Source organism: Cucumis sativus, chromosome 5, assembly GCF_000004075.3.
Source record: "Cucumis sativus cultivar 9930 chromosome 5, Cucumber_9930_V3, whole genome shotgun sequence".
Classification (NCBI taxonomy): domain Eukaryota; kingdom Viridiplantae; phylum Streptophyta; class Magnoliopsida; order Cucurbitales; family Cucurbitaceae; genus Cucumis; species Cucumis sativus.
This window is the reverse complement of record NC_026659.2, coordinates 24,849,531-24,877,201: the sequence shown is the minus strand read 5'-3', so window position 1 is coordinate 24,877,201 and position 27,671 is coordinate 24,849,531. Positions and strand designations below refer to the sequence as shown.

Genomic DNA, 27,671 nt, shown 5'->3' with positions numbered 1-27,671 from the left:
TTTATTTAAATAGTTGAAGCTTATCCAATTGGTTTAAAGAGAATTATAAAAAAAAAATTATGTTCAAATAAACTAAAACAATGATGTTAATTGATAAATAGATATTTCGTATTTGGAAAATATTTAGTTATAAAGTTTCGAGGAGAAAAATGTTCATGTGATTGTAATAAATTTTTATAGCAACACTTTTATTCGTCCATAGTTTGGTCAATTTAATTGTTTTATCTGTAGTTAGTATTCTTTTTTGTTTATTATTGACAATAGTAGAAGGTTTTCTCCATGCACTACAAATCCATAATCTTAATATACATGAATACAAACATTCGTTATTTTGGTGATTTTTGTCAAAGAGATATTGATCGACATATACATAACGCTCAATAATTAACATGCATTCATTTCCTCGAGATCCTCCTCGTCACACACAAAGTATACAATAAAAGAAACGAAAAAGAAAAAGAAAAAGAAAACATACCCCATTATTTGTAATCCAATAATGCAAAAGTTTTGCTAAAAATTCTTCCAACTTACTCATACAACTTTCCAACTTTGTCTCGTTAATAATTGGAAAAAGATCTCAAAGAATTGTCCCACATTATTTGGAACCAACGATATAAATTAATTTCACACACATATATATATGAAAATCTAGAGGTCGTGGCATGTGGAAACATTATGAGTATGTTGTGTTGTTTAATGTGGGAGTATATAAATCAAAATTTATCCTCAAACCAAACCAAAACGCACCGTTTCATTCACTACATTACTTGTGGGTGTCAATTTCTTTCTTCTAATAAAATAAAATAAAATCCGACAATATAATATCTACTTTTGTAGGGGAACTTCCCCCAAAGTCCAACCATGTAATCATTAACCTTTTTTTTTAATTATTATTATTGTTATTTTGGGGCAAATTTTCAAAAAAGAAATGGAAAATCAAAACGCTGTCGTATCATGGGTAAAAGAGAGTTGAGCAAATGATGCCATCCATTGGTTTTTTCTTCGCTTCTTGACTCCGCAACTACTCGAAAATGTAAACTCATTAAAATTAAAGAGAGAAAATATTTATAAAAAAAAAAAAAACCCTAAAAATGTGAAACAAAGAAAAAGAATTCCAACCCTATATAATTCACAGTACTTACAAATTTTTATTTATTTTAAATCTATGGTTTAATAATTTTAAACATTAGGTTGAATCGAGTAACAAATGGTTGGTTATTTAATATAAATGTTAGTCGAAAGTTTAAGATTTCGTTATATATTATTTATCCATTTGTCCCAAATATAAAATATTATTGAATGTTTAGAAATTTATTTTTAAAAAATATTTAATTATTTTAAGTTATAAAATTGAGAGCGAATCAAAACTAAATTTATAAATAAGAATTTAAAATTTATTTCAATAAAACTTTTAAACTAAGACACGAACCTTCACTATAGTTGTATCAATTTGTATATTGTTATATAATAGAAATGTTTTTGAACACGTCGATTCTTTTTCTTTGGAGTGTCATAAGTGAGAACGGTTTAGTATTATTAAAATCAATCGCATTCGTAAAGATGAAAGGTTTTAGTTTTCCGCTCTATATATAGTTTTTGTACAAAAAAGAGAAATGTCAATCTTTTTCAATCCATATGTTCATTATTCTCTATTGATTTTTCAAAAACAAAATAGTTTGTTTTTCCTAATAGTTTCGTTAGCGTTCACAATCGATAAAGGAAAACACAAGAATATTTACATTTTCTCATATCTCATAACACATTAACATTATGAACTGAATTTCACTATTCAATATTTGTTTGAAAGAACACAATAATAATTTCAATAGTGTATGAAGAACATGGTATAGAAAGAACCCTATTTGAAACCGACTCTACTGTTCCACAATTGTATGGTTTAGATGCAATCTTTCTATCAATATATATATATAGTAATTATGAAAAGCTATAATAATTTGGAATCCGAAGCTTCCTTTCACGTTTACAAAGAAAAGATGAGAACAATTTCGTAAGTGTAAATTGAAGAAAATGATTTTAGTTTATATTACGATATGTCGTACACATACAAGAAAGCATCATTAAAAATTCGTACATTTGTGGTAGAAAAAGGATACCTTTTCTTAAAACGAGAGAGAGATGGAATTGAAGGAGAAGAAACTAAAGAAAATGTTTGCATTTTGCCATTTTCTATAGAAGAAAAAGGAAAGTATATATATATATGAATTTAAAGAATATGGAAACTATTGTTGTTGTGATTATTATTCTTAAGAATTACAAATTCCTTCCCAATTCAATTGTCTAATTTTAGTTTTATATTTTACCATAAATCTTACATTTTCTTATCCAAATATCTTTGTTTTCTCTGAGTAAAATAAATTAAATTTGAACGATAGAGTTTAAGATTTATTAAAAATACGAGCAATACATAATTAAAATATAAGAAAAAAAATTGAAAATATAAGCACTGAATAATTTTAATATATATTTCATTTATAGCCTACTCTAAATTAGACTTATATATTTAAATGTATGTACATACGTGTGTAATTATTTTTAAATAAAACAATTCGATTTAATTTTAGAATCGATTCAATGCAAATCGAATCAAACAACATATATTCAATTTTGGTTCGGTTTTATCACTCGGTTCAATTTTCAAGTACTTTTTTTGAAGATTGGTATTGGTTAGTATAAAAACAAGAAGAAACAAATAAGAGAGTAAGGGAGAAAATGTATTTGTTTTTTATAATTATGTGGGTGGGAACAATAACATGCATGCCTTTGGCTGCATTGCATGAAAAGAAGAGGAAGAAAGAAGGAATTTTCCTGTTTTATTGTTGTATGAATGCATAATTTTGAAGCAAAAGAAAAAGGAATGATTATGTTGTATTGATAGGAAATGAATGTAAGATTGATTTAAAGGGAAATAATAAAGGAGAAAAAAATGGGTTCCTTAAAGAGGACATAAATTGATTTTGAGTCATATGTACACCTAACTAATTAATTACTACACATCTTTGTTTTCTTAGGTCGGTGCTTTCTTCTGATTTTGGATTCAATTAACTCCAAAATATCATCTAATCATTCATTTTTAACTTCAAAGATTCGGTTCTCATTAACCCTTAACATATTTCACCTTACTGTTATCATTTTGCCTTCATTTCTCAGCTTACCATCAAAATTATGTATTTTAATTTATTTCTCTCTTCTTTCATTATCATTTTCAATTCTTCATGGGCTGCGCTAGTTTTGCTTTAAATGGGCTTTCTAAAGCCCATTCCTTTTCACGGGCCTTGATCACAAAATGTTGGGAACCCCTCTACTTTCTCATCTAATTGGAAAACAATTATCGATAGATCAAATTTTATAAAATATGAAGTAGAGATATTTTAGAAAATAGTAAAATATTTATAAATTACATTAAAATTTTGAATTATGAGTTGTAAATATTTTATAAAATTTGTTATTTTTGAAAAATTTTCAATTACCTTTTCATAAATATTTTGGACTGTATTTATTATGGATATTAAAAGTTACATATTTATAGCATTAATTATTTGATATTATTCTTTATCTTTAATTTTTTTGTTTGTATTATGAGTGATCCTACCTAATTATGGTATTTATGGCATCTCGTATAATTAGGAAAGTTGTATTTTGAATTTAATTAACAAATACATTATCTTCAACATTTCAACTAAACTCTTCTTATGTCCATTTTTTTTGTTCCGGTCAAATTTTGTATTTTTTTGTCATTCATCTTCTTCGTGTTTTTCGATGAATTCATTTTTGTTTTCATTTGTTCGGTTATCATTCTACATAAGGTTGTTTTTTTTTAAATCAAACATTAATGACTCTTTTAATTTTGTATATATATGTTATCGATAAATTAATCTATCAATAATTGTTTTTTAATTCCACGTTAGACGATTTTGCGTTCTAAACACAGACTTTTTAACTCTAACATATATTAACATCATACTTCAGAGCTTCACTTAACGTTCTAATTTAAAAAACAAAGGGTGTTGTTTTGAAAAGCAAAGGAAAAAAACAAACAAACAAAAAATCCAAGAAAATACAACCAAAATTGAAATAAGTATAGTGTATTGTTTAAAACAGTTACCAATTTGATGTTTAGGTTTTAAATTGTTGATTTTGAGTATAGAATTCATATGATATTTATATATTTAACTAAGTGTTGAGAAACTCTGTTATATACATCTAAATTCAAATTGATTTTTATGAGTTAAGAGTCAAAAGCTTATGAGAATAAAATAAATATATCGTTCATCATATCTCACACATCACGTTTCTTCTTTTAAAATAAAATCAAAATATTAAATGATGAGTATTTAAGAGATAGTTAAAATGTTGTATAAATTTAATAACATTTTACACCAATGTGAACTTAACTCAGTGGTAAATGTGATAATATTTCATTTTAGAAGTGGTAGGTTTGATCATTTGTTCTAACTATTGTTGTACTAAAAAATCATTTTACGTAAAAATAGTAAAGATTCTCCTAATAAGTATATATAGAACAACAAATTGGAAATTTGAAAATTTACCATTACACTATAGACTCGAGAAGACAAATTTGTAGTCTATTGTTGGGTACTTATTTGAAATGAAGTTATATTAAATATATGTATACATATTTGTGTATAAGTATAAAAAAAACAAGTTGATTTTTTTGGTTAGAAGGATAGCATATAAAAAACATGGAAAAAAAGCTATCAAATTGACAATAAGAACGTAGAGAAAAGCTCAAATCCTTGTAAGAATTAAAACAAAAAGATAGAGACCCCTTTGAGTTTTACGGGTAACATTTAAAAAATATGGCAAAACGTAGGTTTCACTTGTTGAACTCAATCACAACCACAACAATAATAAAACTAAAAATCATATTTGAGTTGTGGGTAAAAGATATGTCACGGAATTTAACTATAAATTGATGATTTGAGTGGAACAATTTCAATAAAAGTGTTTTATTTGACTAAGTATGATATGGTAAGTCTATAGACTCAATCATCAAACAAGAACCATGAAGGTTAACTCCAAAGGTCGATTAAGGAAGTTCAAAAGGCAATATAGGGCATCTTCATTGACCTCGTGAAGATTGAGTCATTGAATTGATTATAAGAGAATTAATGTTTTAACGTGGAGATCAAAATACGATACAAAGAATGAAGATACAATTATGTCTAATTGCATGCATAACTTTTTGTACGTATGAATAAATTGGTTAGTGAAATAATGATGACGAATTACAATGGTTAATAACTGTTAGATTATTAATTGATCTAGAAATCAATTAGCAAATAACTATTATAAATTATAGATAACTACGTTGAAAATAGTAAGCGTTGTCCATTATCTTATTATTTTCATATTATTGACTTGATCGGAGAATTAGTCACAAAGCACTACTGATCAATGCAAACCGTTCTCTATTGTAAAGGATGCATAGCTTTACTAAAAACTATACAACTTTTTTTTTTTTTTTTTTTGTAATATCGAAATTAAAGTATCATTATTAGTCTTGTATTTATAACTTTCGTCTTTAAACGAATAATCAACATAATTTTATTGTCTTCTTCAATATATTCGATAGGAAAGTATACTCGCATATAGTTTTCTCTTCTTTTTTTTTTTTTTTTTTGACATAAATCGGATAGTAAATATTATGTAATTAATTTAATAAATTTAATTTTGAATAGCTAAATTTAAGTTTTATTAAAAAGTAACATTAACAATATAAAATTATGATGCAACCAGTGATGATAAGCATTTGTATAAGCGTACCTATAACGTGCTAAGTATTTTAATTTAAACAAATACTTAGGTGGATATTAATATATAAAATTTTGTATGTAACGTATTAATAGAAGATATAAAAATAAATAGAAGCAAAGATTGATGTTGGGTGAAGTGATGAAGAGAATGAGTTGACATAATCCTGGGTGTGGTGAGATCATTGAAGGAGCCATATAGAGAGTGACAGGTGGCATGAAATCTAAATCTATCTACCGGTTGGACCCGATATTTGAGGATATGATTGACGCGTGGTTTTAAAAAACAACCACAAGTTGAGATTATTCCAGGTAAGCATGATGAGGTGGCAGATATCAGATTCTCTTATCCACGTGGCAATGAATATTACCAATTACAAATTCCCTCTCCTATCCATTAAGATAAGGCCATGCATACATTAACAAACTCCGAATTTTCCATTCAAACAATCCTCCACACAACCATCCAGCCATCTCCGTCACTCCCCAATTTTTCCTTTAGAAAACACCACTAATGGCTTCCGCTTGTGCTTCTTCCGCCATTGCTGCCGTGGCAATTTCTTCCTCAAGGCAAACTTTTTTATTTCTCACTTCTTCCTTCTTTAATTTAGTTTCATTTTCCCCATCCAATTTTATTAATTGCTTATGAATTTTTTCCCCCCTTTTGCAGTTCATCGAAGAATGGCTGCCCCAAGCTGGCTTCTAATTTCCTTACTGGCAAGAAGCTTAGGCTCAGAAACTTAAATGCTGCTGCTACTGCTGTCGTTGCTCCTCGAACGGTTCCGGTATGCGCAGCAGCCGATCCGGATAGACCTCTTTGGTTCCCTGGCAGCACTCCTCCTCCGTGGCTCGATGGCAGCCTTCCCGGTGACTTTGGCTTTGACCCTCTTGGTCTTGGTTAGTATTAAACTACTAGCTAGCTGTATATACTGGACTCAAAGAGATTAATAAGGATTAGTTTGTTTATGTTCTTAGAATGATTAATTAATGTTGAGGTTTGTATAGAGAAGAGATAGAGTTATAGAGAAATTCTGGGGGGGGTAATTGTGAAGATAAAAATTCTTACGGGGTTTATTCTGTGTAGCGTCTGATCCGGAGAGTCTGAGATGGAACCAACAGGCGGAGCTCGTACACTGCCGATGGGCAATGTTGGGGGCAGCTGGAATTTTCATCCCGGAATTCTTGACAAAGATCGGTATATTGAACACTCCTTCGTGGTACACTGCCGGTGAATTGGAATATTTCACCGACACCACCACTCTGTTCATAGTGGAACTCATTTTCATCGGTTGGGCTGAGGGTAGACGGTGGGCCGATATCCTCAAACCCGGATGCGTCAACACCGACCCGATTTTCCCTAACAACAAGCTGACCGGAACCGACGTTGGGTACCCTGGTGGGCTCTGGTTTGACCCACTCGGATGGGGCAGCGGATCACCGGAAAAGATTAAGGAATTGAGAACGAAAGAGATTAAGAACGGACGATTGGCTATGTTGGCGGTGATGGGAGCTTGGTTCCAACACATTTACACCGGCACCGGTCCCATTGATAACCTTTTTGCTCACCTTGCTGATCCTGGCCACGCCACCGTCTTCGCCGTGAGTTTTCTTCTTCTTTTACAATAACTTTTCTAAACATAATGTATTTTTTAAAATAAAGTTTTGAGTTTTGATTTTAATTTGAAAACTTTGATTGATGGGTTGATTTTTGTTTTGGCAGGCATTCACACCAAAGTGAAGAAATTGAGGAGCAAATAGGAGAGATGTAGTGATGTTTGTTGTGGGTTGAGGGACAAATTTATGTATTGAATCACAACTTTGATCTAATCTCTGTGTTTATGTGTATGATGGACCATATCATTATCAATTTAATGTACAAAATGAGATCAACAAATTAAGCAAATTTAGGCCCACTTATTGACTTCTATCAACCAATTTTAACAATATTTAATCCTAAATTGTTCTAATAATTGAATTTTATATTCTAATTCAGTTATATAAATATATAATTGAATGTAGAAAGAGACCAATCCCGACATATTTCAAATCTCAATAGTTTATGGATCTAATTTCAATCGGCTTGTGTCAATAATTAGTGTATGGTGCTATTAGCAACTTATGACAATAATGTTGATCGCTATTGTGCTTAATTAGGTTCATAGTTCAAGTAACTTGATGTACCAATTTTATTACTACATACTTTATATATTGTAAAAGAATATTAGAATTTAACTTATGCCATTACGACAAAAGACATTTTCATTGCAACGTTGTAACCTTTTGTTTTCTCCCTCTACGTTTTCATTTTTTCTTAAATTTTCTATTGAATCAGTATTGTTTGAAAGACTGTAATTAAGTGTAATAGGTGATGATTAAACTTGGAAAAATTAATTAACCTATGATTTGCATAGATATTTGAATTTTTTTAATTTTTCTCACTGATTTTAGGTGTAGGTCTATTATTATCTTTCTCCAAATACCAATTTTAGGTATAAAGGCCTGTTACATCTTTAATTATAATTGGTTGTCAATGAACAAATTTCTCAACTTTCCATTTAATTTATATCTAATAACTAATCATTATTATTGTTTTTAACATTATCTAACCAAACAAATTAATTGGTCTTCGTATGATCATTATCTACTAGGCTACACCGTAAAAATTACGAAGTATCGAGTTGACAAAAAGGAGCAAGTGAACTCGTATACTCATTAGCTATTATAGTTTTAAATCACGTTTTCTACTTTCTACCAACATTTATAAAGACAAACAAAAACGAGCAAGATTGAAAATCGAAAACTTTTTCGTTTCAAGAATTTGAAATTCATACGTTCCTAGGCATGTTTTATAATGTATATGGTAAATACCTTCTAAAGAATTGGAACAAAAAGAGGCATGAATTTCAAAAATAGAAAGTTTAGGTTTTAGGTTCATTATTTAAGATAAGAATATCTTTGAAGAAACCAAAATAAATAGAAAACCAAACACAGTCAATGATATATTATATGATATGATCATATGATGTGAAAATAATAGTAATAGATAACAATAAGAATAAAATAGTTAATGGGAAATTTGCATATACACAAAGACAAATAACAATATTGACTCCAAATTTTATAATATGCAACTTGTTCATCAATTCTTTCGTTATTAATTTATTCATAGCAAAAAGAAAAAGAGGAAAATCTCAGCATAATCTGCTCTCCACAAATCAAGAGATTCATCAGATTCCATAATTTAAACATGAATTCAATTCATAACACCAAAAATTACAATTAATCCGATTTATATATATGAAGTGAATGCAGCAGGTTGTAATTAAAAATGATAATCAACGAATCAAACGAAGCAATAATGAAACATAGATTCAGGGAGAAGAAAAAGAAGAAGGAATAAGAAAGAATTATGATTAACAAAATCAGTATAATTAATTACGAGAAGTATAGATTTGTATATACGAATCTGAATTGAGGGAAACGATAATGCCTCTCATTCGCTCTTAGTAAATCACAAGAACTCCCAAATTACAGAGGCGATTTGATTTTATGGTGTTGTGGCCTAATAATTAATGGTGAAGAAGATAAGGAAATATTAGAGTAGTGAGAGAGAGAGAGAGAGAAGGTGAATCAGGAAGAAGAAGAGGAAGGGTAATTGGATCGACGAACGGAGATTTGAGATGGAATAGGGCGGCCGGTGCCGGAGCCGCCACAGCTGCTGCAGAACATACGACCAGAGCCGGAGCAGGTACGGCAGCCGATGTCGCCGTCGGACCAGCGGGAGCAGAGACAGGGGACGCGGCCAGAGCCGTTGCAGGAAGGGCAGCGGGGGAAGGAGCCGGCCATGGGCTTGTGGTCCATGACGGATTTGACGAGGACGGCGCCGGCGAGGACGCTGAGGCCGGTGGCGAGTTGGGAGAGGACGATGGGAACCATGGGGGAGGGATTGGGGAGAGAGAAGGGGGAATGGATGAGAGATTTTCTTAAAATTTTTAATAATTTAGTTTGGGAGATTTTTGATAAATGTAATTTGGAAGGAAAGAAAAGAAAGAAGAAAGTGGTGAGAAGGAAGAACACGTAGACAAAGAGAGGAGTTGGTGGTTTTTAAGAGAAGAAGGGAATTGGAGTTTAGTGAAGAGTGGGTTTTGCGTGGGTGCTTCTCTCTTTTCCCTTCAAATCTCTCTCTCTTTGTGGATGTAGATTTTGTTCTCTTTTTTTTTATCAAATCAAATTATAATATATATATATACTCCCACTCTCTTAACAAATAGAACCAATAGACAAAATATTGAATATTTGATTAAGATTTATCAAAATTTTGAAGATTATTTGTTTTTAAACTATTTTTATAAGATTTAAATTTAGCTATAGATCCATTTTTTTAATGATCTTTTATATTATTTATAGACGATAAATATTTTATCAACTTTTTATAAAATAAAAAAGCAACAAAAGAGAAAAAAAAAGGGAACTTGTAGAATGTTTGTTTATAATTGTTGTATTAAAAATACATTAATTGTGTAGATTTTGATATATAAATTCTATTTTAACTCTTTATTCTTTTTTCACTTGCAGTCGTTTTTTTCTCTCTCCTTTTTTCCTTTTTTTTTTTTTGTTGCATCCTTATCTTCATATATTTTTATGCTTTATTTATTCTTTTAGCTTATTTTTTTCTTCGTTTTGTGGAAGTTAGAAACAGAACAAACAATATTGGATAAAGAAAAAAAGCATAGAGAAACAAGAAAGAAGAACAATTCACGAGCAAGAGAAATATTTATTTAGACATGTAAATTATAAACAAGAAATAGACTCTTGGAACTAGAAAGAGAAACTATTCACAAATGCAAAAAAGATAAATGGTGCAAATGAGATTATAAGGCCATTAATCATTAGAATTTGAATTGCACGTCATAATTTATTTGAAAGTCATTGGTACAAAAATCAAAAAACATGAAGTTTTCTATCGATTTATTTTATTTTTTAAAATAAAGCAAAAAGTAAAAACAATTTTTGAAAAATTTATTTCGAATAAATATTTTTAAATATCATAAATTGGTAAATTATATATATAAATATTTAGATATGGCTATGAAAATTTACTTTTTACCCTAAACGTCTCGTCTTATATTGTATTTTTAAATCAAATTTAATTAAGAGTGGATTTTTTTTAAAAAATCAAGAATTGCTTTATTTTTGTACCAATTACTTTATCAATATTTATGTAGATAAGACCTTTCATTAGACTTTAATAATGTTTTCATGAAAGAGTTTGAATTGTCACAAAATGGGTTGAACATTGATGCTTTCTCAACTTTTAACAAATACTAATTTACCATTTAAACGATTTCATTTTTGTGTTTTTATATTAGAAAGGCTATGCCAATCTAATCATTGAACTTTAATAAAATTAATTCACTTCTGATATGATATCATTTAGTCTTTTTTACAGTACTTTAAAAAATCATTTGGTCTCTTTCAAGAAAAATACTAATTTATTGTATTTTTTCTTTTCATCTGTAGATTGATGAATTGATTAAATGCCAAATTTGTTTCTATGTTCTAAAGTCAAGATAGCCTTTCATCTTTTTTTTATTTATAAAATTGGCAATAAAAACACTAATTAAATGCCAAATTTGTTTGTATTTAAAAGCTTAAGTTTTAAGTTTCAAGACTCAAGATTAAGTTTCTAATTCAAAAAGCTCTAATTAATTTAATTGGGAACACTACTTATCTTTTTCAAAGGAATCTATTCTTTTCTTAAAAGAAAATAGTAGAAAACTCAACTTCATTTTTGTTTCTTTACCCGAAATTTGTCGGTGGAAGAGAATAGCCAAAGTTTACTTTTGAAGCGATTTTGATTTTGCTCCATCCCATGAGTATGAGCCTCAATTCGACTAGTAAAGATTAGTAAGTTAGTTTTGAAAATTCAACTTATAAAGACTATGTTCATCTCTTGATTTTGAGAGTGGTTTTGCTCCATCCACAAACATTTATTCATCTAGTAAAGATTAGCAAGAAGTTTAATGTTAGACAAAAATCAAGAAGAACGAGATTTTGTTTGTAGAAGTGGCTAACCAAAAGTTACTCAAAAGTGGTTTTGCACCATATCAATTCAAGTAGTAAATATCAGTACTTAGTTAAAACTAAAAAAGTAGTTTTACATTATTGTTTTTTGTTTAAAAACTCTACTATTTTACTTCAAAAATCAAACCTGTCCTGCAATCCCCACCACCCATTGCCAACCAAAACCATTGCTCGAATCCGAGCTTTATAGATCTTCGGTCTGCAATCAGATTGTCATCGATCTCTTTTCGCATCTGTCTATGAATTTGCAAAGCCACTCCCTTCCCCCTTCATCCAGGCAAAATTTTGGAGCAACCTGAAAACCATCTCGAAGATTGAAAGATGACAGACACGTCCAATAAATCAGAAAACTTGTCTAATGTTGATGTTTATTCTTGAAGTTCTTATGTATTCCAGACAGTGCAAATCATCTTGATTTGTTAAATGCGTTTCAAGAAAAGAAATTTCTTCACTTTCTTCATCGATGAAGATACGTGGTACACCTACAAGACACCGACATCACGTGTTGGGGAGTTAACGATATTTCTACAAATGAATCAATTGATATTATTTGGATTCAGATATCCAAGGTGATAATAAACAAAAGAAATGCATCTTGATATAGTGTAAGAGTGATAATTAAGGTGACATTACCATGGAAACATTCCCTTGCTTCTCCAGCCATTAACACGACATCTCCGCTTCGAAGAAACATGGCTATTGGTGGATCCTGTCTCGATTTACCACCCAAAAGAAAAATAGCTTTGCAACCCAAACTGGATGAAGTGGAGGGGGGCAGATATAATAGACAACAGAATCAATAACAAGTCCATGCCGTTTTAACATATCAGCAAGAAATGCAATTGAAAGGGCATAAGTTAGAGGGATAACTACCTCATGCTAACAATTGGCTTGCTCCAGTCAGCTTCCATGTCATCTAGGTGACCACCGAGGGTGTCGCCTGGAATATCAATGATTCAATATTGTGTAAGAGTAATGACTATTAGATAACACAGGTTCCATCAAATAAACAATCGGTCGCAAGTAGAGCAACCCGTGAAAGGATGAGGTTGTTAACTTTCCATGAACAAATTTTCCTTTAGTTACCTGAAGCAAAATAATTCACTATTGCAGCTTCAGGTTTGAATTCTTCCCCAGTTGGCATTGCAGCTGCGGCCATTCTTTTGGCAAGTTGACATAGTGCAGAGGGTATCTTATTATGGGGTAGAGATATGTTATAGCTTCGCTACGCCATAACAAGGTGAGTAATTCAGAAAATAACATATCAAACCCAGCAACAGAAACAATATTCTGAGGTTTAAGCGTTTTGAAACCATTAAAAACATTCAACACATTAAGCGTTTATATTGGTATAATACGAGCACAATATGAAGTTTTATAAATAAACTCACCTTGGACCAATCAAATTGTAGGCCAAGTGTACTCCAACGCAACTTTCTAAGTAATACTGAAGCAGGAATTGATTTGTAGGCCGTTCCTCTTCTGGATGAAACAGTATTCTCCTCCACAAACTTCCAGTTATGAGTATTTCCATTGCTAATGGAAGGTTCAACATCAGAATCAAGTTTGAAATCAGAGATTTCATCATGTTCAACTAAAACTTTATTTTCCTTAGCTGCAATAAACAGGTCTTGAATTGGTCCATAAATAGCATTGTGGTTGGTTCTGTTGGGAGGCTGCGGGAACTCCATTAAACTCTCCCTGATCCATTGGCATTGCTCTTGTAAACTCAACGCACCAGGAATAAAATAAAACCCTACATATTAAACACATGAAGAACAACTGAATTTACAACCTTTTTTTTCTGAGAAACAGAGTCGAAAACGGAGAATCGGCCATACCAGGACGATTCTCCAAGCAGAAAACTGGCCCATCCAGATCGCATGTAGTCGCGTTGACGCCCACTGGAAGTGAACCATCTTGTTGATAAGATTCGAGGATGTTCTTGAAATCGATAACCTCAGACAAATCGACATGTTTCGGTAGTTTTTTCCTGAGAGGAATCACAAAAATGAGCTGGAAACATTGTCTCTTGCAAGGAATTCAATTGCGATAGAATGAAATAGAACCTGAAAGAGCAATTGTGAAGGAATACTTTTTGGAAGATTTGTAGGTGTCATCGTAGTACAGTTTGTATTTCTTTTCTGCTCTTCTGAATGCGGTTCGCTCGGAATCGTCGGTGCCTTTGTCTGATCCGTACATTTTATCCACCAGGTTTTGCTGTCGCCGGCGAGATGATCGATCAACGTTAGATTAAGCTTCTGAATTCTGACGGAGGACGGGAGAAGGATAATCCACCTTAGGGTTTTGACCGCTAAGACACTTTTCTTTTTCTCCAAATTTTCATTTGGCTGATTAATTTTAAAATTTTATATTTAGTCTTTAAATTGGTTTTTTTTTTTTTAATACACAAATTTTATTATTGATTTTTTTAGGATTTTTAAAAATAAAGGAACTGATAAATTATTTAGGCGTCCATATCAAAATTTTAATTCAATCCCCAAATGGATGACTACAATTTTTATAACTTATAAATATTTATATTTTTTGTAATTTCTCATCAAGTTTTGCCTTTGAGTCAAAAAGTAAAAAATAAGAGAGTAATTGGTTGAATAATGAAATGGTTGGGTTCGACTAGCTAACTATCTCATGCCTAATAGAATTACATCTACCGTTCACAGTTGGTCTAGCTAAGGACAAAATCACGAGAGTGGAAGTCACGAATGTCATCTACAAATTTTTTACTCTCGTGTATTAATCGACATTACCAAAAGATTCCAAATAGTTCTAAATTAAAATTCAACTTAAAACCGAGAAATGTCAACTTCAAGAGTTATAGAAATACCATTGAACATGACAATGATCTAAGTGAGCTGAGAACAAAACCAACGAGATTTGTCCTCATCAAATGGGGAGACGAGCCATCCAAATGAGGATCGATTAATTTAACCAGTCAAACAGTTGCACTGAATTTGTCATTAAGCGAATGTGATCAACTTTAAGATTGTTGTGACCATTAAAACCCATAAGACTAAGCCCACGTAAAATGTGATAATATTTTGATGGAATAGTTGCAAATTTAGCCATTAAATTCAAATTCATCAAGTATATAGTACAATTTAAGTTTTTTTTGTAAATATAGCAAAATTTGTCAAATTATATCGATGATATAAGTCTATCCCTGATAGACCATGTTGTAAATATTGGTCTATCACTGATATACCATATGAAATCGGATATTTTTGTTATATTTGCAATTTTTTTAAAATGTTGTTATATCCTTAATTATTATTGCTAAAATAGTCATTCATTGCAATTTCACTATTCTCATATCTATACGGCTCAAATTCGTCCAAACCCATGCCAAAAATAAAAAGAAAAAGAAAACAAATCAAAGTGTTTACTTCGCTTGCATTCTCACGTAAAATTCAATTTATAAGTAATTGACTTTTTCAGCTAATGAGTAATACATTCAAACAATATTAAGAATTCTTTTTTGACAGAAAATAGAAAATTCAAAATATTATTTTACTTTGATCTCATTTTTTCGTTTGAAAATTTTACTGGTCAATTTTATTTTAATTTAAAAATCTCTAAAGTTTAATTATTCAGACAAATTTCATAATCAAACATGCATAAAATAATCACCAAGATTAATTTTACAAAATATAATAAAACATCATACTTTATGTACTAATATAGATTATAATATTTTTCTATATTTACGAACATTTTTATAATATTTGTCATTTAAAAAGGCATATTAATTCATAACATAATTAACAAAAAAGAATTAAAATATTTTTACCGCCAATTTGTTATCCCAAACGATCACAAATATAAATCAAATCATCACGAAATTAATTCCAATTAGGGCGGTGGGAAAGAACAAAATATCTCTCTACTTCCCAATTCCAATACTGCAAGCAATTCCCATTCCCACGACTCAATCAAACCTCCACAACCAGAAATGGCCGTAGCCAGAACCATGTCCCGTTCTTTATCCATCTTCTTAACGGAGCCATCGCGACCCCTTCACTTCTCTCCTTCTTCCTCCTCCTCCTCCTCCATCCGAACCAACCGATCCTTCTCTCACAGATTGTATTGCAATGCCCGGAGAATCAACGCTCGAGGTTTTCATTTCTCTAAACCAACTCTTCTGAACTGTTCCTACGATGACACCCAGTCGACGTCTTCCTCTAATCAGGACGGTCAGGACCCCCCTCAGGAGGCTGTTTTGAAGGCAATTTCAGGTTTCTACCTGACCCTTATGTTATCAAGGCTTCCGAATTGTAAGCCTTAAATCGATTAATTATGTGTAATTTTTTGTGTGAGTTTGGGCTTGTTCGTGTTCGTGTTTGTGTTTGTGTTTCGTGATGGCTTCTGATAGTTAATTCGTTTTGTTGCGTTGTACAGAGGTATCTAAGACAGAAGGGAGGGTTGGGCATACCACGAATATGGTACTTGGAGGAACAGTGACTAGTGATTCTTCCAATGAGTGGCTCGCTCTGGATCAAAAGGTACGAAATAGTTGCTCCCTTACCTGATTTATGCATGGAATGGCAGCTTTGTATGTTGGGTGTTTAGGTCAATTAGACTTGGGTATTTTAAGCTATTTATTTCTCTGTCTTTGCCGCAGTTAGAAGCTAGAGAAAACTCAGGGAGGATTTTACTGTGAAAATCATATTATCTAGGGATTTTTGTAGGGATGAACCAGTCCAAGAGCTTTAATGTTGAATGACACAGTTCTAAAAAATCAATGAAGACTAACATTCTTCTCATGTCATAGAGCACCCCACCACCCATTATCGAGTTAGAGATGTCTCACTGTGAAACGGCGAGAGCCCCAACACAAATTTCACTGAAACGGCCGGAGCCTTAACACGAATTTCATTTTTAATCACCAGTTGGCTGATTGTTGAATTTTTTTTAAATATCACGATTGAAATGTGCTTTAGGGCTCTGATTATTTCAAGATAGTGCTATGTGATATCAACAAAAGGATAGTTTTTATTCGCCTTCTAGGATTGGGTTATTCCGCGTTAGCACCTATGGGATTGGGTCATCAGTATAAAAACCTCCACTGTCTAGCTAATGGCTATATTTTTACCACCACCTTTGATTTTGCATGATTATTGGACAGGTGAACTCGTACCCTGGTGTTAGAGGCTTTACAGCGATTGGAACTGGAGGAGATGATTTCGTGCAATCTATGGTCGTTGCTGTGGAATCTGTCATCCAACAACCAATTCCTGAGGTGATTGTTTTCAGTTTCCACAGGGTCTATCTTTCACTTCATCCATCAGTTATATGCGGTGCTTTACGTGTGTAGAATTTCTTAGAAATTGAAATTAATGCTTGCCGTTAGTGATGAAATTAGGCCAGATAATATTGTTTTCTGTGTTTTCTTTTTAAGTGGGAAACATAGTTTTTCTGGTTAATATCAGTTAGACAATATTATACCGAATGACTTAATAGTAAAAATTGGAAAAAGTAGTCTAAATCAAATAGGTGTTATCGATTAAGAAGATAGTTTGACATAAACGGCAAAGATAGGTACAAAATAGTTTGAGATTGTCTTGTAACAATTTCCATCAAAGTTGAACTCCGGCAAATGTCCAAACCTAAACATGCTGGAAGCGTTCTTTGAACTCTTTTCAACTTTCGTGGACTGGCAAAGTCTGTCATTTTCCCCATCCCTTGCGCATGATAGCCGACAAAAAACAATGTAGAAGTTCTTGTATATGTGGACCCGGATGGTCACTGCATCAAACTTCAAATCTCCTAAACGACAAGGTGGATGCTATTATTTGAACTTCAAAAAATCACAAAAATTCTAAGTTCTCAAAGCTTAATGTGTTGCATGGTTTAGAGGAACAGTTGGTATTTTGTAAGAATCCTAGTTAGGAAAATAGTAGACTTGTTAGGAGAATATTAATGTGGTTGTTAGTTGGGGCGTGTTAGTAAATAGTTTGTAAGAAGGTCAGTTTATTTTGCTATAAATAGAAGGAGAGGGGTCGGAGTAAGGGGTTTAAAATTTTGTGGGATTTCCTCCTGGGAATCTGGGAGAGTGGAGCCCTCTCGAAAGGCTCAGGGTTACATTGTTACTTGTTCTTTCGATATTATAACATATTTCAATATATTTTCCACATTTGGTTGTTCTTGAGTTGTTTGTGTGTTCTTGAGAATCTTTTGTTAGGTTGGGTACCTAACATATTTCTTATGAATAAAATGGGCTAGAAAAGCAATTCCTAGCGAATTACAGGACATTTCTGGACAGTCCAAAGGAACATATATTTTGGAGACAAATATGCTAAAATGACTTGAATGAAGTGGATCAACATTCTACTCTTATCTATCTTTCAGTTGGGTGAAAGAAATGTACTCATTTCCTAGATGCTCTCTTTTGAAGTGAGTTTGTTTAATGGCTTAAAGGTGATCAGTCATGGGTTAATTTCTCCCCCCGAGACATTTGTTTGGATTTGGAGCTGGGAGTTCCTTCCCAGAAAGGAAGAATATTGAGTGAAGAATTTGGAACGTCATCAAAGTTACACTGAATAGTGCAACCTACATCCCTGGAGTCTTCTAGAAATTTAACCTTGTTTGCAACCTTAGATTGTTGACTTACTAGCCTCTCTGCCCCAGGGTCCATTTTTTATGGCTCATGAACAATTGTATATCTTCTTTATTTTTCTTCTCTCGAATTTCCTTAAGAAACGATCTTATGGGTCTATAAGTATAACTTTACAAGAAATACAGGAAAGCCAAGCCCCATGCCGAGGGAACAGAAAAAGCTCTATAATAGGAGTATTCGTGCTACAATCCTTGTAAGGGGCAACAAGTTTACACCAAGAAAGCTTTTGTCTTCAATTTATGATAGCTTGATTTGGCTCCTGGCTCTTGAAAGGAACAGTAGGATCTTCAGAACCCTCGAGGAGCTTTATGGACCATTGTATTTTTTGGCTCTTTTTTAGTGTATATTGTAATGATCCTTCAACATAAACGGTTTTACTTCTTTTTCTAACAACTTGAACGTATGGAGCCTGGCTTTCCTCCTCATTCACCTTTTCCATGATGAAGTTTACACCAAGAAAGGGCTTCAAAATAGAGGGATTTGAACTAATTGATTGAGATTTTTGTTCTTTGTTGATGAAAACCCTACTGTTCCTTTCAAGCCAAAGATCTCGGGATTAGTCGCCCAATATGGAAATAAGATTTTTTTTTTATACTTGTGGTAAGTGGCATGTCCCTATTGAAGTAACCCATAATTCTAGAACTTACAGCATAGGAGGTTGGCAATTATTAGAAGGGCCTAGGAAAAGAACTTGTTATTGAGAAAGTTAGATTTTTTGGGTCCCTGTTTACCTTACCTTATCTTTTTTGTTTTCCCCTTCTTTCTCTTATTGGTGCCTGGTGGTCAACTATTTTAGTTGGATTCTTTGTAAAAGGGCCTGAAGTGTGTGTTCTTGGTGGCTTTGTAGTTAGGAGATCTTGTTAGCTTTTTCTCTATGATAGATTATTTATAACTTCCAATTCATTCAAGCTATCAAATTCTTCAACATCTGCTCGGGAATATAATCAATTTAGCAAGATGGGTCATCATAGCGGTGAACTGCTCACCTTTGAATATAAGTACACTGGGTTCAATTGTGCACATACCAATTATACCTTGGGTAAAGATTGTAGGTTCTTCAATAAGCCAGAAGAATTACGTTCTTTGATTGAATGAGCTTGCACTGGTGACACATTTAGCACTATGTACTATTCTTTTAATTAAATCTAGATCGTTAGATATGGTAGCCTCATGTCTTGTCATATGTTGCACAATATTCATTGATTATCAAACCCTACTTTCTACGTGACTCCATCATCTAGTTTTGGTTTAGACATCTTATAACTGTTGTATCCGTTATTTTAAGCTTTACAACCCCGCTACTTAAGTCCCAAGTATTAACTGAAATTAAAACCCAACAAATTGCCATTTTGTTCAAATTTCAAATTTTCGAAGATTCACGAGAGACCTATACCTTCATGTGAGCTTATCCCCCAATCCCATTATAAAACCACTTCTAAGTGTGGGAACAACTATCTGGTGATTGGAATTTAAGTTTGGAAGGAAGAAGCCTGCCGAACTAATTTAGAGGTGCAGTCTCGTGCAATTGAATGGTATATCTTTCAACGACTCTTTGGATTGTGAACGGGAAAAGGGAGAACTTGAGGATAGTTCTGCCTAAATGTCTGTCTCATGATATTGTTCCAAGGAAACTGTTCATCGTGAGATTTTAACTGCTAAATCTCTGTCTCATGATATTGTTCCAATGGAGGAAGCTGTTCATCGTGAGATTTTAACTGCTATTTTGAAACTGCTTTATCCAAGAAAGTCTAAACCTTTTCTTGTAGACTATTCTTTGGTGGGATGGATACACATGATAAAATCCATGTGTGGATCCGTTTAATTTTAGCAGCCTCATGATGATGTGCTTCACGTAGAAAAGAATAAAATTGTTGATGGCCTTTCAGTATGGTGCCTTCTATTGGAAATAATTCGGCAATAAATTTGGAGACTGTTTGATGTTTGCGTGGCAGGCTTCTTTTCACTGTGATTGCGTGCCAACCTTTTCAAAGATAAGGTTTAAGGGTTGCTGAGTAATGCTTTTAGAGATTTCTATTGGAAGATTTCAGCAAAGGGGATAGAAGAATCTGATCGTCGGTAGAAGTAAATTGTAATTGAAGAATTTTGGGATGCTTTTGCTTTTTTTTTCTTCTTCTTCTGCAAGCTCCTTACTTTTCTTTTTCATAACTTACTCTTTTTCTACACTTTGTACAATTTTCAAGGTCTTTTTCTTTTCTTTATTTTACTTTTTGAGGCCTTTCCGTATTTCATTTAATTATAGGACAAAACGACAAGATAGCAGGAACTGGGTAAAGTATGTAAAAGCTAATCCAAGTAGTAAGTGTGTGTGTGTGTGTGTGAGAGAGAGAGAGAGACCCACTACTAAACAGTTTTTGGTGATTTAACGTAATCTTGGTGAGCACAGCCTTATGGTTTTTCATTGAAGAACTGTGCTGGAAGGATAGAAACAATGTCAAACAGATCGTTGGTAAAAAAGAGAGGAAAAACATCAAAGACATTGAACGTTTAGTTGGTCTTTTTTAAGCAAACACAATTTCTCTTACTAGTAAATTGTTTTGATGTCTCTGTAAAATTCAGAAAATAGAAGGATATGCTTGATGTAGTAAATTGCCGACGGCAAAGTCCAAATTTCCGTAAAGGAATGAGGTAGAACCTTGCTTGGTTAATGCATTAATAAAGTGGACCTCCATTTTGTTCTTGATAACAATGTTCTGTTTAGTCCCCACATCTTACGCATTGAGGTTAGTTTAACTAATTTGGCTGTACATATCGTTTGTTTTGTTATAGTTTGTTCTTCTGTTTCTAGTAATTTCTATTTCTGTACATTGCTTATAAATAGGCATCGATATTCATTTCTTTTATGAAATGATTTCAATTAATAATCTCAAAATATCTGCAACAAATCTAACAATTAAGTCATTGTGAAAGTGGTTCGACATGAATTATCAATAGATAAATGAACGGGCTATGCCTCAATAGGATGATAGTTTCCAGATTTGTTCTTGCATTTATTTGGTTTGCTAAAAAATATATCTCCGTGTTACAGGGCAAGGTGAGGCATAAATTATCAGCGAAAGGGAAGTACATTTCGGTAAACATAGGACCAGTTCAAGTAATTTCCAGTGAGCAGGTCCCTCTCTTTCTCTTCTATTTATTTGTTCATTAATTATGCCGTACAGTTTGTTTAGTATGTCCTCCACCCGCCAACAAACAATGTTTGGTCATGATGCATGATGCTTCTTGATTTGGTCGACCCCATCCCCAAAATAAATAAACAATAGGTTAACTGTATATAGTTTTTCTATCTAACATTTGCCAACCTTATCAAATCTCATCCCTGAGGTCCAAAGCCCTAACTCTAGAAAATGGTAAAAAAGAATGCTTTTGTTACTACAACTTTTAATCGTGTCCTGAAGATTCAAAGTTTATTTGATTGCCAATTAGATTATAATACAAACTTTTTTATATCATCAACATACATGGAAATCGAGAAATTAATAGGTTAAATCATGGTCAATTGTTAGAGTAGAATAATAGGAGATAGATAGAAGGTTTAAGAAAAGTTTGTTAAAAGAATTGCAGATCACTTTATCACTAGTTCACTTTTTCACTAAAGATTTTTCTGACATTCATTGGAATTTTAACAAATGAACTTTTGATGAATTAAAATAGTTTTTTAAGGAAAAAATTAGGAAATAAATAAAGAACTTTAGTAAAGTAATCCGAACTTAAATATTATCATCGGCTGTATTAAACAGAAGAAATTATTATTATTTTTATTATTTTTGGCCAATTATTTTGAAATGGTTAAATTATATAAACACTCTTAAATTTTGCTATTTGTTTAAAAAAACAAAAGTTGCAATCTTACTTCTAACTTTTACAAACGTTTCAAAACTGCCTTGGAGTATATATTCTTTTGAATTTTGGACAAAAACTTAGATACAAAATGATGTATAATGATCTAGAACAACATTTAGACCATCACATCATTTTGGACTATCGTCACCCAATTCGAAATCTCAATTGTTTGAAAAATTGAAAGAGATTATTGTTTCAAGGGCACTTTTGAAACGTTTGTAAAAATTGAACGGTAATATTGTGTAACTTTTGATTGTTTATGTGTAATTTTTAAACAAACGACAAAATCCAAGGGGAATGGTGTTTAATAGTTTAGCATTTTGAAAATAATGGCAAGTGAATCTTTTTGTAGACTGAGCTTGTAACGTGTAATGTTTTGTGGTTTCCCTTTCCAGGTTCAAGCTGTATACAATGCAATGAAGAGAGATGACCGTATGAAATACTTTCTATAATTCTCTTTTTTGAATTAGGGTTTACTTGTACGAGTCCTTGTAATGTAATCACTCTTATCCTTCTAGATATGTTGATTATTCCACCCAAAAAGCTCTCTAATTTTACGTCATTTTTTCTCCCTCTCTCTGACTTCCATCTTTTGCACTATAATTTCCAAACCTACCACCCCCACTAGTTTTAGGTTAAATTGCTAATTTGGTCTCGGAAGAGAATTTTATTAAACTATAGAGACTATTTACTAAGTTGTATCAAACCTGAAGGATCAAATTCAAACTTTCTCCAACCACAGGGGCTATATTCACAATCGAACCGTCTTAAGCTGCCCATGTTGCTGCATTGTTTGCTTGTGTGTTGTTGATAAGCCTTTCATTTGAAATTTTGGATAAAGCATTTGGTTACTACAGGGCAAGACAAATGAACCATCTTTGTCTTTTTATATAAATAGATTCTTTTTCTTTCTTTTGTCTCCTCCTCCAATTTGAAAGTTTGATTGAAAATTTTAAACTAACTTGATGCAGATTTCAAATCAATTCAACTTTAGGAACAATGTTGCCACAATTATCGATCATCAATTCAACTTTATGAACTATGTTGCCACAAATATCTACCATTATTTTGCTATCACTTTATTGTACAGTTAGTTGAATGATGATATATAATATTGCTTGAATTCTTCTCTTCCCATAAAGAGAATGTTGATAATGACTATTCTTATTCAACTCTTTTTTCCCACAGCATTCAATCCCCTCTTCAGTTGATGGTGGAGATTTGGATTCAGGTGTGTATTTAAAGCAATTTTGTCTCTTACTTCGAATTAATTAGTAGTTAAGCTAGAGAAATCAACCATCGATCAGGAAGATAGAGATAGAGATTTATGCTATAAAATCGAGTTTGAATTGATTAACATTCTAAAGATGGATGGTGTAATAATACTTAAATTTAACTTAAAAGATATCATCATTATACAAACATGGTAAAAAAGTGGGGGGTGACAAGAAGAAAAAAGAGAAAACAGAAAAAGGGTAAAAGAAAGAACAAAAAGTCAATTAAGGAGAAGATTGAAATCTTCTACTTTTTTTTCGGCCGAAAACACAGCCGGAGTTGACGGCCAAAATTGTCCGTCCGACCCATGAGCTCAAACTCCGGCGGTTTTTTATTGATATCCAAAGAAAATTTTCCCTTCAACTCCCTCACCGCCGGTCCCTAGACCGATAACTATCTTTAGACAAAAATAATTTCCGGTGAACAAATCCCTTCTGATCTAACAAAATCGATCGGAAGATCGATCGGCTTCGCTCATATTGGCCGCCGGAGGAATCTTGAAATGCCATAACCTTCCAACTCCGTTTACATAATACTTATTTTTACACAAAAACTCCTGTGCAAATGTTCTCTCCACTTTCCGATCAACGTCGTGCAAAAACACATCAGTAACGCCGGATCCTTTCCTATTCCTTGCCATCACGGTGGCGGAGAATATCGCCGCCATCCGACCAGGAGCCTCCGCAAAATACCCTCTTGGCGCGTCGATCATTATCAGGTCCCATTCCTTCTCGTAAATCTCTTCTGGGAGATTATGAAGCGCTAACTTACACTTTTCATTTCCCTTAAGAAATGCCTTCGACGGCGAACAGTATGGCTCTGATTTGTAGGTTGAGAGCAACCGATCTGCTTCCTGAAGCTGCGTCCGATACTGGACGTGATAAGCTCGAAGCATCGGAGCGTCTTTAAGAACCGTCTGAACCCATTTCGGATCTTCTTCGAGAAAAATCGTAGTTCCAAGTGGGTTAAGCGACGCCCACATCAAGGAATCGTGGCCGAGCCCGAAAACAAGAAAGTTGCAAGGACATCGTACCTTCAATACGTCGTATGAGATATGGATCTCGTCGATTGATTGTTGTGGAACTGTTTTCGAGGTTGCGTAATGGATTATAGACTGAAACTGGACTTCCGCCGGTGAATACCCGGTTATTGTAGGTGCTCCGGTGCGGGAGATTGAGCAGAATAAGTTGCTGTCCACAAATCCTATGTAACCGGAAATCAATAAAGAACCCGCGATTAAGCCGGCGACGGCCAATCCGAGAATCCATGGCTTCGCTGATATTCGATTCTTCATTTGCAGTTTGATGAGAAACAAAAAATTTCAAAAAAAAAAAACAAAAATTCAAACTCTCCAAAATGAAGAAATCTGAGCGATGCGTTCGGTTCGTTTAAAGGTTTAGGGAAACGGTGTTGAGATTGGACGGTAGTTGAAAAGACTGAAATACCCTTTCTCATGAGGACCATTTTGAGCTTTACCCTATGGTCGTTGACCGGTTCTTTGGTAAAATCGGTTCGTTATTCAACGTTTCGCTGACTCAGATGATGATTGGATGTTCTTACCCCTTGTGGGATCCATTCTAAATTGTTCATCCACTTACCTCTCACCACGTGTATCAACTTGGTCCTTGCTTCTTCCAAAGCCATCCACAAGTCCAATTTGTACATATACTATTTACTATTTAATTTAATTAAATCTCAGATTATTATTTACCAACTTGTCGTCTTATTATTATTATTTTCTTTTTAATAAATCAATTGGGACTTTTTATTTCAATTTTTCAAATTTATTTTTAAAATACCTAACAACAAAAAAGAAAAAAGAAAAAAGAAAGTCAAATCGTATCCTCTAATCCATCTTATTCATACCCCATGAACGAAGGACCGCCACCACAACCTAGCAACTTCCTACTTTCTTTCTTTTTCTTTATAATAAGAAAAAAAAAACCATTTATAAGAATATTTCTTTTGTTTTGTTTAATAGTATTTGTTGCATGTCTCCAACCACGTATATACTATTGAAATAAAATAATAATAATGATAATAATTGATCTTGAATGCATCAAACTTCGAACATGTGAACTTGAACGTATATGTTATGGCCAAATCTAGATCACCAGATGATATAATAGATTGTTTGGGCACAAAAGGAATCGATTTTGTAATCTTGGATTAGGTGTGCAACATAGGTTGTGCCTATGACATGATCTTTGATCTTTTTGCAACTCGAGATTGGCTATAGAGAAACCAAGTCTCGAAGGCCCAATTCGGAATTGGGCTACCGAAACTAAAGAGGCAACAAAAATATGAGAGACGTTCAAAGCTAACTTAAGAATCAATAGCGAGCACCGTACCACCTTATTGCACAAGTTTTTTCTATCTTCGAGGTTGCATTATTCTCAAGAATGCAAATTCATAGTTGTTATGGTTAAGGTTATTTGCTTTTCTACATTTTGGCATCCATATTTTTATATCTCGATAGGTTAGAAGATGTATCTCTTTTTTACCTTCAATCCATAGTTCATTTCGAAGTTAATTTTCGACCCCTCTCGACTTAAATATATAGGAAGTTTTGAGAAAATTACATGAATTGCTATTCAATTAGTAATGTATACATATTTTTTTAAAAAAATGATGTTGAATTTTGAAAATTGCTAAATTAAACTTTTAGTTAGTGTTTACTATAAAATTCATACATCTTCGGAAACACAAAATTAGAATTAATGAACGAAATTAATATTTATGCAAAGTTTTAAGTTAAGCTATCCGAACAAAATTAATGAACGGCTTTTTTTCAACTTTGTTAAAAAAATTATTATCAACAATTTTATAACATATTAAAGAGGCATGTCAATGTCTCCCATAACCCATTAGGTAATATAGTTTGTCGACATTTTTCCTCATGGGTTGTTTCATTATTTCCTTTGTTAATTATTATGAAGAAGGTCAAATGAGTTTATTTTTCTTGACAACGCTATGTTTAGACCAACATCTTCATAACACACATTTATATCTTTAAGTGCCTGTTTATGAGAGAGCTACAATGAGAACTACTATATCCTAATCTTTCATCTCATCCAACATAGACCTTCTTTATATAGCCTTTGGATATAGGTTTACGGTTTTTATAAACTACATCAACTAAGAGTATAAAGAGATATAGGACTAGATGCATAGGCAATGTTAAGTGATTTTGTATTGAATTTGTCTTTATACACTAACTTAAGCTTTTAGGGTATATTGGTAATTTAATATGGTATAGGAGTAGGTGGTTCGAAGAAGTTTTGTTCGTTTAAAGCCCATCATTGTTTTTTTTTTGTTTGATAATGATTTGCACTTGTTGGGTTTTCTTCATATATCGAACCTACGAGTTGGGAGGAGGGAGGTCGTACAACGATCTTTAATGAAATTTAACTTCACCCATCAATTTATGCTTTTGGGTCAATTAGTGATTTAAGAGGTAGAGATAGTGGTATGAACTAGAGGCATTTGTGTTGCCTTTGGGACCAATCACACATTCCGGGGTCAAAAAATCACAATTAAGAATGAATTCTCGCATCAAAAGGAATTCCACTCAATTGAGAAGATTTGAGCAGCAACAATTTATCATAAGATTTATTGACATCTCACGACTTGGTGCTTATTTAAAGATAGCACCCACGAAGGAACGTATTTAAAGATAGCTTTGAAGACTCATGAAGGAGTCTGGAACCCTATAGCTTAGATGGCTCATGAGAGAGCGTACAAGGGACTAACAGTGGTAGCCCAAAAGATCTCTAAGAAACCTAATGAAAGCTTAGAGAACCCGCGAGAAAGAGCCTTGCTGGTAGTCTCAAATGATTTACGAGAATGTAGTGGTAGCTTAGATAGTCATTAAATGAGCTTAGATTATGTATGAAAATCCTATAAAAGTGCCTACATAATCTATGTGAGAGTCTAGAGGTTGCTTGAAGAGAATCCACGAGAGCCAGTTAACTCATAGGGTTGGTTTATAACGTAACTTATGATGATTCCTGAAGAAACTTAGA

General features: G+C 32.8%; 5 protein-coding genes across 6 annotated transcripts; 2 read left to right on the top strand and 3 right to left on the bottom strand.

Annotated features, from left to right (window-relative positions):
- The first annotated feature begins 6,174 nt into the window (after positions 1-6,174).
- LOC101214055 (chlorophyll a-b binding protein 7, chloroplastic) lies at positions 6,175-7,717 on the top strand. Its single transcript, XM_004135278.3, has 4 exons — positions 6,175-6,362; positions 6,463-6,689; positions 6,877-7,391; positions 7,513-7,717. The coding sequence occupies exons 1-4, from the start codon at positions 6,307-6,309 to the stop codon at positions 7,528-7,530; spliced, it is 816 nt and encodes a 271-aa protein (XP_004135326.1). The 5' UTR covers positions 6,175-6,306; the 3' UTR covers positions 7,531-7,717.
- A 1,469-nt stretch (positions 7,718-9,186) lies between these two features.
- LOC105435558 lies at positions 9,187-9,963 on the bottom strand. The gene has a single exon (XM_011657258.2). The coding sequence runs from the start codon at positions 9,726-9,728 to the stop codon at positions 9,423-9,425; it is 306 nt and encodes a 101-aa protein (XP_011655560.2). The 5' UTR covers positions 9,729-9,963; the 3' UTR covers positions 9,187-9,422.
- A 1,910-nt stretch (positions 9,964-11,873) lies between these two features.
- Positions 11,874-14,227, bottom strand: LOC101214298 (alpha-ketoglutarate-dependent dioxygenase alkB). Of its 2 annotated transcripts, none has more exons than XM_031885042.1 (7): positions 13,972-14,227; positions 13,672-13,869; positions 13,268-13,577; positions 12,963-13,101; positions 12,750-12,816; positions 12,510-12,631; positions 11,874-12,358 (listed from the first exon to the last, which is right to left on the bottom strand). In XM_031885042.1, exons 1-7 carry the CDS (start codon positions 14,076-14,078, stop codon positions 12,219-12,221), a joined length of 1,083 nt encoding a protein of 360 aa, XP_031740902.1. In that variant the 5' UTR covers positions 14,079-14,227; the 3' UTR covers positions 11,874-12,218. The 2 variants fall into 2 exon arrangements, with proteins under 2 accessions (XP_031740902.1, XP_004135327.1); XM_004135279.3 differs by having other exon boundaries at positions 13,268-13,632; positions 13,718-13,869; positions 13,972-14,226.
- Positions 14,228-15,745: 1,518 nt separating this feature from the next.
- LOC101214536 lies at positions 15,746-23,128 on the top strand. Its single transcript, XM_011657256.2, has 5 exons — positions 15,746-16,129; positions 16,293-16,396; positions 17,020-17,133; positions 21,557-21,640; positions 22,767-23,128. The coding sequence occupies exons 1-5, from the start codon at positions 15,847-15,849 to the stop codon at positions 22,821-22,823; spliced, it is 642 nt and encodes a 213-aa protein (XP_011655558.1). The 5' UTR covers positions 15,746-15,846; the 3' UTR covers positions 22,824-23,128.
- A 592-nt stretch (positions 23,129-23,720) lies between these two features.
- LOC105435557 (probable methyltransferase At1g27930) lies at positions 23,721-25,051 on the bottom strand. Its single transcript, XM_011657255.2, has one exon. It carries the CDS (start codon positions 24,938-24,940, stop codon positions 24,086-24,088), a length of 855 nt encoding a protein of 284 aa, XP_011655557.1. The 5' UTR covers positions 24,941-25,051; the 3' UTR covers positions 23,721-24,085.
- Between the last annotated feature and the right edge of the window lie 2,620 nt (positions 25,052-27,671).

Coding starts and splice junctions, on each gene's coding strand:
- LOC101214055 (XM_004135278.3), top strand. CDS start 6,307: ATGGCTTCCGCTTGTGCTTCTTCCGCCATTGCTGCCGTGGCAATTTCT. Junction 6,363..6,462: donor GTGGCAATTTCTTCCTCAAG/GCAAACTTTTTT, acceptor CCCCTTTTGCAG/TTCATCGAAGAATGGCTGCC. Junction 6,690..6,876: donor CTTTGACCCTCTTGGTCTTG/GTTAGTATTAAA, acceptor TATTCTGTGTAG/CGTCTGATCCGGAGAGTCTG.
- LOC105435558 (XM_011657258.2), bottom strand. CDS start 9,728: ATGGTTCCCATCGTCCTCTCCCAACTCGCCACCGGCCTCAGCGTCCTC.
- LOC101214298 (XM_004135279.3), bottom strand. CDS start 14,078: ATGTACGGATCAGACAAAGGCACCGACGATTCCGAGCGAACCGCATTC. Junction 13,102..13,267: donor TACAATTTGATTGGTCCAAG/GTGAGTTTATTT, acceptor GTTATGGCGTAG/CGAAGCTATAACATATCTCT. Junction 12,817..12,962: donor AGTGAATTATTTTGCTTCAG/GTAACTAAAGGA, acceptor TTGATATTCCAG/GCGACACCCTCGGTGGTCAC.
- LOC101214536 (XM_011657256.2), top strand. CDS start 15,847: ATGGCCGTAGCCAGAACCATGTCCCGTTCTTTATCCATCTTCTTAACG. Junction 16,130..16,292: donor TGTTTTGAAGGCAATTTCAG/GTTTCTACCTGA, acceptor TGCGTTGTACAG/AGGTATCTAAGACAGAAGGG. Junction 17,134..21,556: donor TCCAACAACCAATTCCTGAG/GTGATTGTTTTC, acceptor TCCGTGTTACAG/GGCAAGGTGAGGCATAAATT.
- LOC105435557 (XM_011657255.2), bottom strand. CDS start 24,940: ATGAAGAATCGAATATCAGCGAAGCCATGGATTCTCGGATTGGCCGTC.